Genomic DNA, 21,273 nt, shown 5'->3' on the forward strand with positions numbered 1-21,273 from the left:
ACCTGGTGTGCACTGGCTCCTCCCCCTATGACCCTCCTCCAAGCCTCAGTTAGGATACTGTGCCCGGACGAGCGTACACAATAAGGAAGGATATTGAATCCCGGGTAAGACTCATACCAGCCACACCAATCACACCGTACAACCTGTGATCTGAACCCAGTTAACAGCATGATAACAGAGGAGCCTCTGAAAAGATGGCTCACAACAATAATAACCCGATTTTTGTAACAATAACTATGTACAAGTATTGCAGACAATCCGCACTTGGGATGGGCGCCCAGCATACACTACGGAATACGAGAAATAGAATTATCGGTAAGTAAAATCTTATTTTCTCTGACGTCCTAGTGGATGCTGGGAACTCCGTAAGGACCATGGGGATTATACCAAAGCTCCCAAACGGGCGGGAGAGTGCGGATGACTCTGCAGCACCGAATGAGAGAACTCCAGGTCCTCCTCAGCCAGGGTATCAAATTTGTAGAATTTAGCAAACGTGTTTGCCCCTGACCAAGTAGCTGCTCGGAAAAGTTGTAAAGCCGAGACCCCTCGGGCAGCCGCCCAAAATGAGCCCACTTTCCTTGTGGAATGGGCTTTTACAGATTTTGGCTGTGGCAGGCCTGCCACAGAATGTGCAAGCTGAATTGTACTACAAATCCAACGAGCAATAGTCTGCTTAGAAGCAGGAGCACCCAGCTTGTTGGGTGCATACAGGATAAACAGCGAGTCAGATTTTCTGACTCCAGCCGTCCTGGAAACATATATTTTCAGGGCCCTGACTACGTCCAGCAACTTGGAGTCCTCCAAGTCCCTAGTAGCCGCAGGCACCACAATAGGCTGGTTCAAGTGAAATGCTGAAACCACCTTAGGGAGAAATTGAGAACGAGTCCTCAATTCTGCCCTGTCCGTATGAAAAATTAGGTAAGGGCTTTTATAGGATAAGCCGCCAATTCTGAGACACGCCTGGTTGAAGCCAGGGCTAACAGCATTACCACCTTCCATGTGAGATATTTTAAGTCCACAGTGGAAAGTGGTTCAAACCAATGTGATTTTAGGAATCCCAAAACTACATTGAGATCCCAAGGTGCCACTGGAGGCACAAAAGGAGGTTGTATATGCAGTACCCCCTTGACAAACGTCTGTACTTCAGGAACTGAAGCCAGTTCTTTTTGGAAGAAAATCGACAGGGCCGAAATTTGAACCTTAATGGACCCTAATTTTAGGCCCATAGACAGTCCTGTTTGTAGGAAATGCAGGAAACGACCCAGTTGAAATTCCTCTGTAGGGGCCTTCCTGGCCTCGCAACATATTTACGCCAAATACGGTGATAATGTTGTACGGCTACATCCTTCCTGGCTTTGATCAGGCTAGGGATGACTTCATCCGGAATGCCTTTTTTTTTTTCAGGATCCGGCGTTCAACCGCCATGCCGTCAAACGCAGCCGCGGTAAGTCTTGGAACAGACAGGGTCCCTGCTGGAGCAGGTCCTTTCTTAGAGGTAGAGGCCACGGGTCCTCTGTGAGCATCTCTTGAAGTTCCGAGTACCAAGTCCTTCTTGGCCAATCCGGAGCCACGAGTATAGTCCTTACTCCTCTCCTTCTTATGATCCTCAGTACCTTGGGTATGAGAGGCAGAGGAGGGAACACATACACTGACTGGTACACCCATGGTGTTACCAGAGCGTCCACAGCTATTGCCTGAGGGTCCCTCGACCTGGCGCAATACCTGTCTAGTTTTTTGTTGAGGCGGGACGCCATCATGTCCACCTTTGGTTTTTCCCAACGGTTCACAATCATGTGGAAGACTTCTGGGTGAAGTCCCCACTCCCCCGGGTGGAGGTCGTGTCTGCTGAGGAAGTCTGCTTCCCAGTTGTCCACTCCCGGAATGAACACTGCTGACAGTGCTATCACATGATTTTCTGCCCAGCGAAGAATCCTTGCAACTTCTGTCATTGCCCTCCTGCTTCTTGTGCCGCCCTGTCTGTTTACGTGGGCGACTGCCGTGATGTTGTCCGACTGGATCAGCACCGGCTGACCTTGAAGCAGAGGTCTTGCTAGGCTCAGAGCATTGTAGATGGCTCTTAGCTCCAGGATATTTATGTGAAGTGATGTCTCCAGGCTTGACCACAAGCCCTGAAAATTTCTTCCCTGTGTGACTGCTCCCCAGCCTCTCAGGCTGGCATCCGTGGTCACCAGGACCCAGTCCTGAATGCCGAATCTGCGGCCCTCTAGAAGATGAGCACTCTGCAACCACCACAGGAGAGACACTCTTGTCCTTGGAGACAAGATTATCCGCTGATGCATCTGAAGATGCGACCCGGACCATTTGTCTAGCAGATCCCACTGGAAGGTTCTTGCGTGGAATCTGCCGAATGGGATTGCTTCGTAAGAAGCCACCATTTTTCCTAGAACCCTTGTGCATTGATGCACTGAGACTTGGCCTGGTTTTAGGAGCTTTCTGACTAGTTCGGATAACTCCCTGGCTTTCTCCTCCGGGAGAAACACCTTTTTCTGGACTGTGTCCAGGATCATCCCTAGGAATAGAAGTCGTGTCGTCGGGATCAGCTGCGATTTTGGAATATTGAGAATCCAACCGTGCTGGCGCAGCACTATCTGAGATAGTGCTACCCCGACTTCCAACTGTTCCCTGGATCTTGCCCTTATCAGGAGATCGTCCAAGTAAGGGATAACTAAAACTCCCTTCCTTCGAAGGAGTATCATCATTTCGGCCATTACCTTGGTAAAGACCCGGGGTGCCGTGGACAATCCAAACGGCAGCGTCTGAAACTGATAGTGACAGTTCTGTACCACAAACCTGAGGTACCCTTGGTGAGAAGGGTAAATTGGGACGTGTAGGTAAGCATCTTTTATGTCCAGAGACACCATATAGTCCCCTTTTTCCAGGTTTGCAATCACTGCTCTGAGTGACTCCATCTTGAATTTGAACCTTTGTATGTAAGTGTTCAAGGATTTCAGGTTTAAAATTGGTCTCACCGTGCCGTCCGGCTTCGGTACCACAAATAGTGTGGAATAGTACCCCTTTCCCTGTTGTAGGAGGGGTACCTTGATTATCACCTGCTGGGAATACAGCTTGTGAATGGCTTCCAATACTGCCTCCCTGTCTGAGGGAGACGTCGGTAAAGCAGACTTTAGAAAACGGCGAGGGGGAGACGTCTCGAATTCCAATTTGTACCCCTGAGATACCACCTGAAGGATCCAGGGGTCCACTTGCGAGTGGGCCCACTGCGCACTGAACTTCTTGAGACGGTCCCCCACCGTGCCTGAGTCCGCTTGTAAATCCCCAGCGTCATGCTGAGGACTTTGCGGAGGCGGGAGAGGGCTTTTGTTCCTGGGAACTGGCTGTTTGTTGCAGCCTTTTTCCTCTCCCTCTGCCACGGGGCAGAAATGAGGCGCCTTTTGCCCGCTTGCCCTTATGGGGCCGAAAGGACTGCGCCTGATAGTATGGCGTCTTCTTAGGTTGAGAAGCTACCTGGGGTAAAAATGTGGATTTTCCAGCAGTTGCCGTGGCTACCAGGTCTGATAGACCTACCCCAAATAACTCCTCCCCCTTATAAGGCAATACTTCCATGTGCCTTTTAGAATCCGCATCACCTGACCACTGCCGCGTCCATAAACCTCTTCTTGCAGAAATGGACAGCGCGCTAACTCTTGATGCCAGTCGGCAAATATCCCTCTGTGCATCACGCATATATAGAAATGCATCCTTCAAATGCTCTATAGTCAATAATATACTGTCCCTATCAAGGGTATCAATATTTTCAGTCAGGGAATCCGACCACGCCAGGCCCGCACTGCACATCCAGGCTGAGGCTATTGCTGGCCGCAGTATAACACCCGTGTGAGAGTATATACATTTTAGGATATTCTCCAGCTTTCTATCGGCAGGTTCCTTTAGGGCGGCCGTATCAGGAAAGGGTAGTGCTACCTGTTTAGACAAGCGTGTGAGCGCTTTATCCACCCTAGGGGGTGTTTCCCAACGTGCCCTATCCTCTGGCGGGAAAGGGTACGATGCCAATAACCTTTTAGGAATTATCAGTTTTTTTATCGGGGGAAACCCACGCCTCATCACACACTTCATTTAATTCCTCGGATACAGGAAAAACTACAGGCAGTTTTTTCTCACCAAACATAATACCCTTCTTAGTGGTACTTGTATTATCAGATATATGCAATACATTTTTCATTGCTTCAATCATGTAACGTGTGGCCCTAGTGGAAGTCACGTTTGTCTCCTCATCATCGACACTGGAGTCAGTATCCGTGTCTGTGTCTGCCATTTGTCGTAAGGAGCTGACACTGTCACGCAGTTCCTTCCACAAGCTCATCCACTCAGGTGTCGACTCCCTAGGGGGTGACAACTGTATAATAGGCAATTGCTCCGCTTCCATCTCATTTTCCTCCTCAAACATGTCGACACAATCGTACCGACACACCGCACACACACAGGGAATGCTCTGATAGAGGACTAGCCCTTTGGGGAGACAGAGGGAGAGTATGCCAGCACACACCAGAGCGCTATATATATATAGGAATACCACTATCAAGTGTGCTTTTCCTTTATAGCTGCTGTTAATATAAAACTGCGCCAAATTAGTGCCCCCCCTCTCTTTTTTACCCTTTTCTGTAGTGCAGGACTGCAGGGGAGAGTCAGGGAGACGTCCTTCCAGCGGAGCTGTGATGGAAAATGGCGCCTGTGTGCTGAGGAGATAGGCTCCGCCCCCTTCTCGGCGGCCTTTTCTCCCGCTTTTTTGGTAATTCTGGCAGGGGTTAAAATACACCCATATAGCCCTGGGGGTTATATGTGGTGTATTTATGCCAGCCAAGGTGTTTTACATTGCTGCTCAGGGCGCCCCCCCTAGCGCCCTGCACCCTCAGTGACCGGAGTGTGAAGTGTGCCTGAGTAACAATGGCGCACAGCTGCAGTGCTGTGCGCTACCTTGTTGAAGACTGATGTCTTCTGCCGCCGATTTTTCCGGACCTTTTCTTGCTTCTGGCTCTGTAAGGGGGCCGGCGGCGCGGCTCCGGGACCGAGCTCCGAGGCTGGGCCTGTGTTCGGTCCCTCTGGAGCTAATGGTGTCCAGTAGCTTAAGAAGCCCAATCCACTCTGCACGCAGGTGAGTTCGCTTCTTCTCCCCTTAGTCTTTCGATGCAGTGAGCCTGTTGCCAGCAGGTCTCACTGAACATAAAAAACCTAAAACTAAACTTTTCACTAAGAAGCTCAGGAGAGCCCCTAGTGTGCACCCTTCTCGGCCGGGCACAAAAATCTAACTGAGGCTTGGAGGAGGGTCATAGGGGGAGGAGCCAGTGCACACCAGGTAGTCCTAAAGCTTTTACTTTTGTGCCCAGTCTCCTGCGGAGCCGCTATTCCCCATGGTCCTTACGGAGTTCCCAGCATCCACTAGGACGTCAGAGAAATAGATTTTCGCACAAGTCACACGACATGTGCATCTACTTTAGGAGGAACTTCTCTTTTGGAACAGTCCTCAGCCGGAAAAGGATAGTAAGAATCCCACTTTTTCAGAATTCTGTATTTCTTATTGGGTGTAGCCCAAGGTTCTTCCATAATTTCCGTCAGATCTTCTGACACTGGAAACTCAATCCTGTTTTTGGACGTTTAAACACAGGTGCTTTATTAAACCACAAGAAGGGAGCTCCATGTAAGGGTTAATAGTGTATCCTACTCCCGGGAGTGGAACTGCAGGTGCTAATCTGTCAGCTATTGTAGATAAAGTCTGTGCAAACACACCCCATGGCGGATCTACTGGTTGCTGAACCAGAACCTGTCTGTCTTTTACTTTGCTGATACGCGCAACAAGTTGCACATAACCTGTCATAAGTTAGATACTGGGCTAACACCCCTACTTTACAAGATAAACATGTTAAGGGTGTAGGAGTCCCTGATAAAGTATCCTCGTCACTTTTGCACTCACAGACACGGTAAATAATCCGTTTATACAATATACTACACTCTCTGTGACTGAAATCACCTATATAAATATAGAAGTGATATCAATCTGACCACAACCTGAGCACACGAATTGAGGTTCAGAAACAATACCGACAAACATATAAAAGTCAGCAATCACACTAGCAGTCAGTCACATGTTAAAAATTAGCCATTGTCATATGAGTATATAATCAACCACAAAAATACTTCTCCAGTATGTAGGAGTACAATTACCGTATTATGTTTTTTAAACAGCTATTTCAACAAACTTTTCAGACATGTTATGCAGAAAACGACAGTACTGTACAGGCCTCATATGCATTGTGTACCAAAATTACCTATTCGTACTACACTGTAGATAGAATTTTAGTACTGTATAACCCTTACTCAGTAGAGTGGGATACAGGGAGACTCACTCCACTTCCAGGATCAATACGCTCGAAAGACGCTGAGTGGATCCAGACGCTACTAGTATACACTGCCGCTCCGGTAACTGATAAAGGACACAAACGCTCAGTGAACGATTAGTGTATGCAGACGCTCCTGTCCGCGACCCGGTCTTGGCGGTAAATTCTAGAGTACACAGTCGCAACGGCCTAAGCTGCGACCGAGTTCCCTCGTGGTAGCGTCTGAGTCGGAAGTGAGGCAATCAGTTCATGGATGGGAGATGCACGGAAACTGGTCATGAACTGGGGGGAGGGGCAACCAGGAGAGTGTCTGACTCCCCCTGCTGACAAACTCCAGGGATCGCGGCCTCAACCTAGTCCTGGCACCTATGATCCCTAAAGCATATTGCTGGAGCAACTAAGGGTGGCGGCGCATTAACCACTGTTTGTAGTCTCCACCAATACAGTGCGGCTGTGTCCGAATTCCCCTAGTAAGTGGAACCGATGCCTTACCTTCTCCCCATGCTCCAGCCACAGCCTGGTAACGTCTGCTGGACCGGCTATAACATCCGACACAGACGCCCGCCGAGACAGCACTAGTACCCGGAGGTAAACGTTGTTGCGACCCGGTGGAGAGTTGTTGGAGCGACTCTTTCTAGCATGCGTTTAAGATGCTGTTAAGAAAGATCACTCAAAATATAGTAAGACTATAAAAAGAAAATAATAAAGCTTAGGGCTGCCTTAACAGCAGCCCTGTGACCATGGTCCGGCTCCTGCCGCACCAAACAAAAAACTGATTTGACTGAGTCGGTGGGCGGGATTATATGGACGAGCCCGATGCATCCTGGGAGGCCAGAAAGCTTGTGACTATTTGGTGCCATTTCCGCTGTCACTCCGGCATATCCCAATGTTATCCTGTGGATAACCTGTGGACCCAGCCGGAGAAAACAATGTTACCATAACATTCAATTTCTTTGCTTTTATTCAGGTTTCATAAACAATACTCACATTCAGAAATGGGGATGTAGTGAATATCCCGGTCGGGATTCCGCTGGTCAGAATACCGACACCGGGATCCCTACTGCCGCGAATGCCGACAGCTGCACCAGGGTTATTCCCACTCGTGGGTGTCCACGACACCCCTAGATTGGGAATAAAACCTGTGGAGAGCACAGCGAGTCACCGAGCCCGCAGAGTGGCGAACTCGGAAGGGGCTCACTAGCGATCGCCCTGCTACCAGCATTCTGATGGCTGGGAACCCGGTGTCGGTGTATTGACCTCCCGGCCGCTGGGATTCCATCCCCAAACGTACCCTCACTTTTACAGCACAGTTATGAACTAAAAGTTGTATTGTGTTGAGGGAGAATAGTTGTTGGTATGCTGGGTGTCAGGATTCCGGCGCTGGTATACTGAGCGACGGGATCCCAACAGCCCGCATACTGAACACCATCCCTGTATATACTGTATGGTCACTAACGACATACTTTGTGATCAATAGTTTATTCAGAAATCAGCAAACCCTTATTATAATAATGATGTTCCATACCAAATTAGCATATATACATATCATTATCCCACCTCAGTGATTAACTTACTTGTTACTGTCTCTGTACTTGTAAATGTAGCATCCTTGAGGCATCCCACTTTCTTTATCCAATGTGAATGATAGTTTCAGCTGCATAAACAGAGGAAAGTGTTAGACATTACATCTCGGATTGTGATGTACTTCTTTATTACCAGTTATTTATATAGCACACACATATTCCGCAGTGCTTTACAAGGAATATTTGGCTATTCACACCCAGTGGAATTTACAATCTACATTCCCTATCACATGTACACGCAGAGACATTCACACTAGGGTTAATTTATTTGGGAGCCAATTAACCTACCAGTATATTTTTGGATTGTGGGAGAAAATCGGAGTACCCGGAGGTAACCCAAGCAAGAATATACAAACTCCACACCATTAGGGCCATGGTGGGAATCAAACCCATGATCTCAGAGCTTTGAGGAAGTAGTGCTAACCATTACATTAACAGTAGAATGGACTGTACTAATATTCCTGAATGAGTATAGTGATAATAAGATTTTACTCACCGGTAAATCTATTTCTCGTAGTCCGTAGTGGATGCTGGGAACTCCGAAAGGACCATGGGGAATAGCGGGCTCCGAAGGAGGCTGGGCACTCTAGAAAGATTTATGACTACCTGGTGTGCACTGGCTCCTCCCACTATGACCCTCCTCCAAGCCTCAGTTAGGACACTGTGCCCGGACGAGCTGACATAATAAGGAAGGATTTTGAATCCCGGGTAAGACTCATACCAGCCACACCAATCACACCGTACAACTCGTGATACTATATCCAGTTTGACAGTATAAAAACAACTGAGCCTCTCAACAGATGGCGCAACAATAACCCTTTAGTTAGCAATAACTATTTACAAGTATTGCAGACAATCCGCACTTGGGATGGGCGCCCAGCATCCACTACGGACTACGAGAAATAGATTTACCGGTGAGTAAAATCTTATTTTCTCTGACGTCCTAGTGGATGCTGGGAACTCCGAAAGGACCATGGGGATTATACCAAAGCTCCCAAACGGGCGGGAGAGTGCGGATGACTCTGCAGCACCGAATGAGAGAACTCAAGGTCCTCCTCAGCCAGGGTATCAAATTTGTAGAATTTTGCAAACGTGTGACCAAGTAACAGCTCGGCAAAGTTGTAAAGCCGAGACCCCTCGGGCAGCCGCCCAAGATGAGCCCACCTTCCCTGTGGAATGGGCTTACACTGATTTAGGATGCGGCAGTCCAGCCGCAGAATGCGCCTGCTGAATCGTGTCACAGATCCAGCGAGCGATAGTCTGCTTAGAAGCAGGAGCACCCAGCCTGTTGGGTGCATACAGGATAAATAGCGAGTCAATTTTCCTGACTCTAGCCGTCCTGGAAACATAATTTTTCAAGGCCCTGACTACGTCCAGTAACTTGGAATCCTCCAAGTCCCTAGTAGCCGCAGGCACCACAATAGGTTGGTTCAAGTGAAACGCTGATACCACCTTAGGGAGAAACTGGGGACGAGTCCTCAATTCTGCCCTATCCATATGGAAAATCAGATAAGGACTTTTATATAACAAAGCCGCCAATTCTGATACACGCCTGGCCGAAGCCAAGGCCAATAACATGACCACTTTCCGCGTGAGATATTTTAGATCCACGGTTTTTAGTGGTTAAAACCAATGTGATTTGAAGAAACTCAACACCACGTTGAGATCCCAAGGTGCCACTGGAGGCACAACCGGGGGCTGAATATGCAGCACTCCTTTTACAATGTCTGAACTTCAGGTACTGAAGCTAATTCTTTCTGGAAGAAAATCTTGTAGGAAATGCAGAAATCGACCTAGTTGAAATTCCTCTGTTGGGGCCTTTTTTGGCCTCACACCAAGCAACATATTTCCGCCATATGCGGTGATAATGTTTTGCAGTTACATCTTTCCTTGCTTGAATCAGCGTAGGAATGACTTCCTCCGGAATGCGCTTTTCCTTTAGGAGCCGGCGTTCAACCGCCATGCCATCAAAACGTAGCGGCGGTAAGTCTTGGAACAGACAGGGCCCCTGCTGCAGCAGGTCCTGTCTGAGCGGCAGAGGCCATGGCAAGGCATATTTGAGGAAACGGCGGGGGGAAGACATCTCGAATTCCAGCTTGTACCCCTGAAATACTACTTGAATGAAACAGGGATTCACCTGTGAGCGAGCCCACTGATCGCTGAAATTTTTGAGACGGCCCCCCACCGTACCTGGCTACACCTGTGGAGCCACCGCGTCATGCTGTGGACTCAGAGGAAGCGAGAGAAGAATTATGATTCTGGGAACAGGCTGACTGGTGCAGCTTTTTCCCTCTTCCCTTGTCTCTGTACAGAAAGGAAGCGCCTTTGACCCGCTTGCTTTTCTGAAGCCGAAAGGACTGTACCTGATAATACAGTGCTTTTTTAGTCTGTGAGGAAAACTGAGGTAAAAATATTTCTTCCCAGCTGTTGCTGCGGATACGAGGTCCCAGAGACCATCCCCAAATAATTCCTCACCCTTATAAGGCAGAATCTCTATGCGCCTTTTAAAGTCAGCATCACCTGTCCAGTGACAGGTCTCTAATACCCTCCTGACAGAATGGACATTACATTCATTTTGGATGCCAGCCGGCAAAATATCCCTCTGTGCATCCCTCATATATAAGACGACGTCTTTAATATGTTCTCATGTTAGCAAACTAGTATGTTTGACAGGGTCACCGACCACGCTGCAGCAGCACGCTCTGCAGGTTTCAGTCTAGTACCTGAGTGTGTAAATACAGACTTCAGGGTAGCCTCCTGCTTTTTATCAACAGGTACCTTCAAAGTGGCCGTTCCTAAAACGGCAGTGCCACCTATTTTGACAACCGTGTGAGCGCCTTATCCACCCTAGGGGATATCTCCCAGCGTAACTTATCCTCTGGCGGGAAAAGGTACGCCATCAGTAACTTTTTAGAAATTACCAGTTTCTTATCAGGGGGAACCCACGCTTTTCACACACTTCATTCATTCATCTGATGGGGGAACAAAAATAAGATTTTACTTACCGATAAATCTATTTCTCGGAGTCCGTAGTGGATGCTGGGGTTCCTGAAAGGACCATGGGGAATAGCGGCTCCGCAGGAGACAGGGCACAAAAAGTAAAGCTTTTCCGATCAGGTGGTGTGCACTGGCTCCTCCCCCTATGACCCTCCTCCAGACTCCAGTTAGGTACTGTGCCCGGACGAGCGTACACAATAAGGGAGGATTTTGAATCCCGGGTAAGACTCATACCAGCCACACCAATCACACCGTACAACTTGTGATCTAAACCCAGTTAACAGTATGATAACAGCGGAGCCTCTGAAAGATGGCTTCCTTCAACAATAACCCGAATTAGTTAACAATAACTATGTACAACTTATGCAGATAATCCGCACTTGGGATGGGCGCCCAGCATCCACTACGGACTCCGAGAAATAGATTTATCGGTAAGTAAAATCTTATTTTCTCTATCGTCCTAGTGGATGCTGGGGTTCCTGAAAGGACCATGGGGATTATACCAAAGCTCCCAAACGGGCGGGAGAGTGCGGATGACTCTGCAGCACCGAATGAGAGAACTCCAGGTCCTCCTTAGCCAGAGTATCAAATTTGTAAAATTTTACAAACGTGTTCTCCCCTGACCACGTAGCTGCTCGGCAAAGTTGTAATGCCGAGACCCCTCGGGCAGCCGCCCAAGATGAGCCCACCTTCCTTGTGGAGTGGGCCTTTACAGATTTAGGCTGTGGCAAGCCTGCCACAGAATGTGCAAGTTGGATTGTGCTACAGATCCAACGAGCAATCGTCTGCTTAGACGCAGGAGCACCCATCTTGTTGGGTGCATACAATATAAACAACGAGTCAGATTTTCTGACTCCAGCTGTCCTTGCAATATATATTTTTAATGCTCTGACAACGTCCAGTAACTTGGAGTCCTCCAAGTCACTTGTAGCCGCAGGCACTACAATAGGCTGGTTCAGATGAAATGCTGACACCACCTTAGGGAGAAAATGCGGACGAGTCCGCAGTTCTGCCCTGTCCGAATGGAAAATCAGATATGGGCTTTTGTAAGATAAAGCTGCCAATTCTGACACTCTCCTGGCAGAAGCCAGGGCTAGAAGCATGGTCACTTTCCATGTGAGATATTTCAAATCCACCTTTTTTAGTGGTTCAAACCAATGAGATTTTAGGAAGTCCAAAACCACATTTAGATCCCACGGTGCCACTGGAGGCACCACAGGAGGCTGTATATGCAGCACTCCCTTAACAAAGGTCTGGACTTCAGGGACTGAAGCCAATTCTTTTTGAAAGAAAATCGACAGGGCCGAAATTTGAACCTTAATAGATCCCAATTTGAGACCCATTGACAATCCTGATTGCAGGAAATGTAGGAATCGACCCAGTTGAAATTCCTCCGTCGGAGCACTCCGATCTTCGCACCACGCAACATATTTTCGCCAAATTCGGTGATAATGTTGCACGGTTACTTCCTTCCTTGCTTTAATCAAAGTAGGAATGACTTCTTCCGGCATGCCTCTTTCCTTTAGGATCCGGCGTTCAACCGCCATGCCGTCAAACGCAGCCGCGGTAAGTCTTGAAACAGACAGGGACCCTGCTGAAGCAAGTCCCTCCTTAGAGGTAGAGGCCACGGATCTTCCGTGATCATCTCTTGAAGTTCCGGGTACCAAGTCCTCCTTGGCCAATCCGGAACCACTAGTATCGTTCTTACGCCTCTTTGCCGTATAATTCTCAATACTTTTGGTATGAGAGGCAGAGGAGGAAACACATACACCGACTGGTACACCCAAGGCGTTACCAGCGCGTCCACAGCTATTGCCTGCGGATCTCTTGACCTGGCGCAATACCTGTCCAGTTTTTTGTTGAGGCGAGACGCCATCATGTCCACCATTTGTCTTTCCCAACGGGTTACCAGCATGTGGAAGACTTCTGGATGAAGTCCCCACTCTCCCGGGTGAAGATCGTGTCTGCTGAGGAAGTCTGCTTCCCAGTTGTCCACTCCCGGGATGAACACTGCTGACAGTGCTATCACATGATTCTCTGCCCAGCGAAGAATCCTTGCAGCTTCTGCCATTGCCCTCCTGCTTCTTGTGCCGCCCTGTCTGTTCACATGGGCGACTGCCGTGATGTTGTCCGACTGGATCAATACCGGTTTTCCCTGAAGCAGAGGTTCTGCCTGGTTTAGAGCATTGTATATTGCTCTTAGTTCCAGAATGTTTATGTGAAGAGACGTTTCCAGGCTCGTCCATACTCCCTGGAAGTTTCTTCCTTGTGTGACTGCTCCCCAGCCTCTCAGGCTGGCGTCCGTGGTCACCAGGATCCAATCCTGTATGCCGAATCTGCGGCCCTCCAATAGATGAGCACTCTGCAACCACCACAGAAGAGACACCCTTGTCCTTGGAGACAGGGTTATCCGTAGGTGCATCTGAAGATGCGACCCTGACCATTTGTCCAACAGATCCCTTTGGAAAATTCTTGCGTGGAATCTGCCGAATGGAATCGCTTCGTAAGAAGCCACCATTTTTCCCAGGACTCTTGTGCATTGATGTACAGACACCTTTCCTGGTTTTAGGAGGTTCCTGACAAGCTCGGATAACTCCTTGGCTTTTTCCTCCGGGAGAAAAACCTTTTTCTGAACCGTGTCCAGAATCATCCCTAGGAACAGCAGACGAGTTGTCGGCATTAACTGGGATTTTGGAATATTCAGAATCCACCCGTGCTGTTTTAGCACTTCTTGAGACAGTGCTAATCCCATCTCTAGCTGTTCTCTGGACCTCGCCCTTATTAGGAGATCGTCCAAGTATGGGATAATTAATACGCCTTTTCTTCGAAGAAGAATCATCATCTCGGCCATTACCTTTGTAAAGATCCGAGGTGCCGTGGACAATCCGAACGGCAGCGTCTGAAACTGATAGTGACAGTTTTGTACAACGAACCTGAGGTACCCCTGGTGTGAGGGGTAAATTGGAACGTGGAGATACGCATCCTTGATGTCCAAGGATACCATAAAGTCCCCCTCTTCCAGGTTCGCTATCACTGCTCTGAGTGACTCCATTTTGAACTTGAACTTCTTTATGTACAGGTTCAAGGACTTCAGATTTAGAATAGGCCTTACCGAGCCATCCGGCTTCGGTACCACAAAAAGAGTGGAATAATACCCCTTCCCTTGTTGCAGAAGAGGTACCTTGACTATCACCTGCTGAGAGTACAGCTTGTGAATGGCTTCCAACACCGTCTCCCTTTCGGAGGGGGACGTTGGTAAAGCAGACCTCAGGAAACGGCGAGGTGGATCTGTCTCTAATTCCAACCTGTATCCCTGAGATATTATCTGCAGGATCCAGGGATCTACTTGCGAGTGAGCCCACTGCGCGCTGTAATTTTTGAGACGACCGCCCACCGTCCCCGAGTCCGCTTGAGAAGCCCCAGCGTCATGCTGAGGCTTTTGTAGAAGCCGGGGAGGGCTTCTGATCCTGGGAAGGAGCTGCGTGTTGCTGTCTCTTCCCTCGACCTTTGCCTCGTGGCAAATATGAATAGCCCTTTGCTCTCTTATTTTTAAAGGAACGAAAGGGCTGCGGTTGAAAAGTCGGTGCCTTTTTCTGTTGGGGAGTGACTTGAGGTAGAAAGGTGGATTTCCCGGCTGTAGCCGTGGCCACCAAATCTGATAGACCGACTCCAAATAACTCCTCCCCCTTATACGGCAAAACTTCCATATGCCGTTTTGAATCCGCATCGCCTGTCCACTGTCGCGTCCATAAAGCTCTTCTGGCCGAAATGGACATAGCACTTACCCGTGATGCCAGTGTGCATATATCCCTCTGTGCATCACGCATATAAAGAAATGCATCCTTTATTTGTTCTAACGACAGTAAAATATTGTCCCTGTCCAGGGTATCAATATTTTCAATCAGGGATTCTGACCAAACTACCCCCGCACTGCCCATCCAGGCAGTTGCTACAGCTGGTCGTAGTATAACACCTGCATGTGTGTATATACTTTTTTGGATATTTTCCATCCTCCTATCTGATGGATCTTTAAGTGCGGCCGTCTCAGGAGAGGGTAACGCCACTTGTTTAGATAAGCGTGTTAGCGCCTTGTCCACCCTAGGAGGTGTTTCCCAGCGCTCCCTAACCTCTGGCGGGAAAGGGTATAATGCCAATAATTTCTTTGAAATTATCAGCTTTTTATCAGGGGCAACCCACGCTTCATTACACACGTCATTTAGTTCTTCTGATTCAGGAAAAACTATAGGTAGTTTTTTCATACCCCACATAATACCCTGTTTAGTGGTACCTGTAGTATCAGCTAAATGTAACGCCTCCTTCATTGCCAAAATCATATAACGTGTGGCCCTACTGGAAAATACGGTTGATTCGTCACCGTCACCACTGGAGTCATCGCCTGTGTCTGGGTCTGTGTCGACCGACTGAGGCAAAGGGCGTTTCACAGCCCCTGACGGTGTTTGAGTCGCCTGGACAGGCACTAATTGATTGTCCGGCCGTCTCATGTCGTCAAACGACTGCTTTAGCGTGTTGACACTATCCCGTAGTTCCATAAATAAAGGCATCCATTCTGGTGTCGACCCCCTAGGAGGTGACATCCCCATATTTGGCAATTGCTCCGCCTCCACACCAATATCGTCCTCATACATGTCGACACACACGTACCGACACACAGCAGACACACAGGGAATGCTCCTAATGAAGACAGGACCCACTAGCCCTTTGGGGAGACAGAGGGAGAGTTTGCCAGCACACACCAAAAGCGCTATATATATATATCAGGGATAGCCTTATAATAAGTGCTCCCCTATAGCTGCTTTGTTATATAAAAATATCGCCATAAATTTGCCCCCCCTCTCTGTTTTACCCTGTTTCTGTAGTGCAGTGCAGGGGAGAGACCTGGGAGCCGTCCTGACCAGCGGAGCTGTGAGAGGAAATGGCGCCGTGTGCTGAGGAGATAGGCCCCGCCCCTTTTCCGGCGGGCTCGTCTCCCGCTATTTTGAGAAATCAGGCAGGGGTTAAATATCTCCATATAGCCTCTAGGGCTATATGTGAGGTATTTTTAGCCTTTATAGGTACTCATTTTGCCTCCCAGGGCGCCCCCCTCCCAGCGCCCTGCACCCTCAGTGACTGCCGTGTGAAGTGTGCTGAGAGGAAAATGGCGCACAGCTGCAGTGCTGTGCGCTACCTTTAGAAGACTGCAGGAGTCTTCAGCCGCCGATTCTGGACCTCTTCTGTCTTCAGCATCTGCAAGGGGGCCGGCGGCGCGGCTCCGGTGACCATCCAGGCTGTACCTGTGATCGTCCCTCTGGAGCTTGATGTCCAGTAGCCAAGAAGCCAATCCATCCTGCACGCAGGTGAGTTGACTCCTTCTCCCCTCAGTCCCTCGCTGCAGTGATCCTGTTGCCAGCAGGAATCACTGTAACATAAAAAACCTAGCTAAACTTTCTCTAAGCAGCTCTTTAGGAGAGCCACCTAGATTGCACCCTTCTCGGCCGGGCACAAAAATCTAACTGGAGTCTGGAGGAGGGTCATAGGGGGAGGAGCCAGTGCACACCACCTGATCGGAAAAGCTTTACTTTTTGTGCCCTGTCTCCTGCGGAGCCGCTATTCCCCATGGTCCTTTCAGGAACCCCAGCATCCACTAGGACGATAGAGAAACACTGCCTGCTTTTTCTCCCCAAACATAAAAACCCATTTTTAGAGGTTAATGTCAGAAATGTGTAACACATTTTTTATTGCCGGGATCAAGTCACGGATGTTCCTAGTGGATTGTGTATATGTCTCAACTTTGTCGACACTGGAGTCAGACTCCGTGTCGACATCTGTGTCTGCCATCTGAATGAGCGGGCATTTTTGAGCCCCTGATGGCCTTTGAGACGCCTGGGCAGGCGCGGGCTGAGAAGCCGGCTGTCCCACAGCTGTTACGTCATCCACCCTTTTATGTAAGGAGTTGACACTGTCGGTTAATACCTTTCACCTAACCATCCACTCTGGTGTCGGCCCCACAGGGGGCGACATCACATTTATCGGCATATGCTCTGTCACTATATAAGCCTCCTCCTCAAACATGTCGACACAGCCGTACCGACACACCGCACACACACAGGGAATGCTCTGACTGAGGACAGGACCCCACAAAGCCCTTTGGGGAGACAGAGAGAGAGTATGCCAGCACACACCAGAGCGCTATATAATGTGGGGATTAACACTATAACTGAGTGAATTTTCCCCCATAGCTGCTTGTATATACAATATTGCGCCTAAATTTAGTGCCCCCCCTCTCTTTTTAACCCTTTGAGCCTGAAAACTACAGGGGAGAGCCTGGGGAGCTTTCTTCCAGTTGCACTGTGAAGAGAAAATGGCGCCAGTGTGTCTGAGGGAGATAGCTCCGCCCCTTTTCCGCGGCCTATTCTCCCGCTTTTTTCTGGATTCTGGCAGGGGTATTTACCACATATATAGCCTCTGGGGCTATATATTGTGGTATTTTTGCCAGCCAAGGTGTTTTTATTGCTGCTCAGGGCGCCCCCCCAAGCGCCCTGCACCCTCAGTGACCGGAGTGTGAAGTGTGTATGAGGAGCAATGGCGCACAGCTGCAGTGCTGTGCGCTACCTTGGTGAAGACTGATGTCTTCTGCCGCCGCTTTTCCGGACCTCTTCTTGCTTCTGGCTCTGTAAGGGGGACGGCGGCGCGGCTCCGGGACCGAACACCAAGGCTGGGCCTGCGGTCGATCCCTCTGGAGCTAATGGTGTCCAGTAGCCTAAGAAGCCCAAGCTGGCTGCAAGCAGGCAGGTTCGCTTCTTCTCCCCTTAGTCCCTCGCTGCAGTGAGCCTGTTGCCAGCAGGTCTCACTGAAAATAAAAAACCTAATTCTATACTTTCTTTCTAGAGGCTCAGGAGAGCCCCTAGTGTGCATCCAACCTCGGCCGGGCACAAGATCTAACTGAGGCTTGGAGGAGGGTCATAGTGGGAGGAGCTAGTGCACACCAGGTAGTCATAAGTCTTTCTAGAGTGCCCAGCCTCCTTCGGAGCCCGCTATTCCCCATGGTCCTTTCGGAGTTCCCAGCATCCACTAGGACGTCAGAGAAATATACTTGCCGAGGGGTGTGGTATTGTAGGTCGACAGTGTCTAGGTCGGCAACTATTGGTCAACAGTAACTAGGTCAACATGGTCTAGGTCGACAGGTCAAAAGGTCGACATTAGTTTTTTAATCTTTTTTGGTGTCGTTTTTGCCGTACAGTGACCGGGAACCCCAATTAGTGCACAGTGTCTCCTTGCATGGTTCGCTTCGCTTGCCATGCTTCGGGCAAGGTGCCTCGCGACAGGTAACCGTTGCCAATCATAGTCCACGTGACTCGTAAAGTATGAAAAGTTCAAAAAAAGAAAAAAAATATGTGAAACTCATTTCGACCTTTTCGAACTAGAAACCCTGTCGACCAATAGTGGTCGACCTAGACAATGTCAACTTAAGTATTGTCAACCTAGAGACCAGATACCCTTGCACAGACCACGCTTACACATAACATGTCTCAATCCCACAGTCACAACCGGTTGGACCACAAAAATTGTTAATGTCGGAGGCTGCAAAAGTGAGGAAGAAATTAAAAAGTTAACATTCCACCACTAAGCCCTTATAATGATGCTGTTTTACCAATAATAGGTTGTTACAACAGTACTACCACCAGCAAGGATTTGCATAAGAATTAAAACAATCTTATGGGTCGCTAAAATAGTGAGGAACACTAATCAGGTTGTAAACAGAGCAGGAATATGGGTAGGAGGAAGGATAGAAGGGGGCTTGTGCCCCAGCCCCCCACCAGATCATAAGGTTATATCCATCAGTTCTGTTGGTTTCATAGGTCTTAAAACCATCAAAGTATCTAAGTAGTTCTTCACTCTAGTGATTAACCTCTGAAAAGTTAGCTAGTTTAAATGGCTTAGCAAACAAATATCATTTGAACCCTGGTAGATTAGGATTGAACCCCAGTATATAGAATATTGCACACTTTGAAAATGCTGATTAGAACCTGCCAAACATTCATGATCCATGCGATATTATCCAGCAAACTAAATGCCACAGTAAACCCACTGAAACAGCACTCCCTTGCTACAGTACTGCAGAATATAAATGACAGCAAATTTCCAGGACACCACATTCTCCAAGACCAAAGAATACATGTGTACTGTAAATTGAGAGTAATACATTACTGCATCGTAATAGCTAATTTGCCTTTCTAGACAAATTACTTTTACCAAAATCAGAGGCATGTCCCTGTATACTATTTGTGGTTATCCCTGTATTCTATTTGTGGTTAGTACAGCCATCATAAACCTTACCAGAATGATGGGAATTGCTGTAGGCAGTCTGATATTTGTCTGCATTATAATCATGGTATCTAACAGCAGTAAATGGCTAAGCATTGAATGCTCAACGCAGCAAAGAGGGACTAGGAATAGGGCTTGGGAGGAAAATTTACTAACTTTTTTTTTTTTTTTTAAACATTGCCACTTTCCAAAAATAAATTTTGAATGGATATACACTTAAGATCTTATGTCCTTAATTTGTTATAAACCTGCTTGCTTCAAGAAAAGTTGACAAACGTATATTTCTAAAGTTGCTCACTGTGCCAGCCAAAATGTTTTGGCACAAAGGTGAGATTTTTAGGAGGATTTTTGTCAATCAGGAAGGTTTGTTTGCAGAGTCTTTCCCCTTTGCACAAGCTAGATTAGCAAACTTGGAATTTACAGGCAGGACTCCAAGCTTCTAAACACCCAGGATGAAAAAATAGGCCACTTATTTCACATCATAACCTTGTATGTAAGCATGCGTAGAATTTCAGGCAGCTTGATCTACAGAAGTCAGGCTGTATAACTTGCATCAATTTCTTACCAAGTATGACTACAGATGGGTCCACATCAACATCCTGAAATCATACAAAAAAGCCCAGTATAATGCTCTACAAACTTTACAACTTGGCTGCACCAAAAAACGTAATCATAAGTATCTAATACATTATAAGTGAAAACAGATGCAAAATTGAGGAAAACCTAGCGCAACGGAAGAAAAAACATGCAGTCTGTGTAGAGGTAAAAAACAGATCTGATCGGAGTGACCTGTACTACAGGTATGCATCATTATGCTTTATCTGTAAATTTATACAGATTCCTTTGCAACAAAAATACTAATCCTAAATATCTAGTATACTACAGGGATGGGGTCATGTGACCGGCGCTCGGGATCCAGGAAATCACCATGTCAGCGCCAGAATTCCCGACCAATCACAATGCCGCCCGACAGGGTCTACTCCCAGTCGTGAGTGTCCACGACACCCATAGAGTGGAAATAGAACCTGTGGCGAGTGCAGCGAGTCTGCAAGGAGCTCTGTTGTGCTCGAAACACCCCCCGCGTGGGCATTCTGCTGATGGGATCCCAGCGTCTGTACTTTTCGCCATTACCAACTCATCCCAGCGTCTGTACTTTTCGACATTACCAACTCATACTATAAGCAAAGCGAGATGCAAAATTAAGAAAAACAAGCAAAAACTGGGGAAAAAGTATGCAGTCTCTGTAAAACGGCAAAAGACCTGGTCCAGTAATAGGCCCTACACACTGGCCGATTTTTTTGAAAGATATGAACGATCTCGTTCATAAATGAACGAGAACTCGTTCATATCTTTCAGTGTGGAGGCTCCAGCGATGAACGATGCGCGGCCCCGCGCTCGTTCATCGCTGGTCCCCCGTCGGCTGTGCATGCACGCCAATATGGACGATCTCGTCCATATTTGCCTGCACTTCAATGGAGCCGCGTGACGGGGGGAGTGAAGAAACTTCACTCCCCCCGTCACTGCCCCCCCGCCGCCGGGTCGCCCGTTGGCCGTATCCGCCGTCGGGCAGCTCATCGGCCAGTGTGTAGGGCCCCTAAGAGTGGCCTGCTCTGTGCATCAATATGTGATGTTTTGAAAGAAAGCGCTATTAGTATTGCATAAGTGTGTACATTAAATTTATAAATATAAAAATGTGAAAAGCGGTACCTGTAAAAAAAGAGAAATTATTAGTGGTATAATATTTACACTCTTTTGAGTGAATTTGGGTGAAGGAGGTAGCCAGCAACACTTGTTTTTTAATTGTCCTGATTTACCGGTGGTTTCCTACCTTTCCCTGTACTTATAGCTCCGGGGCCGCTGAGAGCACTGCGGCTCTGATGTGTCCTCTTCTGCGGCTGTTGACGGGGCTGGCAGCGCTTACGAGTCCCGCTGCGTCCTGCGGGCTGTGCGCTGGTGAGATGTTGATCCCGGCTTCAGGTGCAGCTGATGTTTCCTCTGCT

The 21,273-nt window shown here is 48.2% G+C and overlaps 1 protein-coding gene across 2 annotated transcripts in view; it reads right to left on the reverse strand.

Moving 5' to 3' along the window:
• DIS3L2 (DIS3 like 3'-5' exoribonuclease 2) overlaps positions 1-21,273 on the reverse strand; it is an 838,626-nt gene that overhangs the window by 166,170 nt on the left and 651,183 nt on the right. For both annotated transcript variants that reach the window (XM_063916542.1, XM_063916543.1), the window contains exon 15: positions 7,946-8,025. In XM_063916542.1, the coding sequence (XP_063772612.1) occupies positions 7,946-8,025 (80 nt within the window). The remainder of the gene's footprint in view (positions 1-7,945; positions 8,026-21,273) is intronic.

Source organism: Pseudophryne corroboree, chromosome 4 (genome assembly GCF_028390025.1).
Source record: "Pseudophryne corroboree isolate aPseCor3 chromosome 4, aPseCor3.hap2, whole genome shotgun sequence".
Taxonomy (NCBI): domain Eukaryota; kingdom Metazoa; phylum Chordata; class Amphibia; order Anura; family Myobatrachidae; genus Pseudophryne; species Pseudophryne corroboree.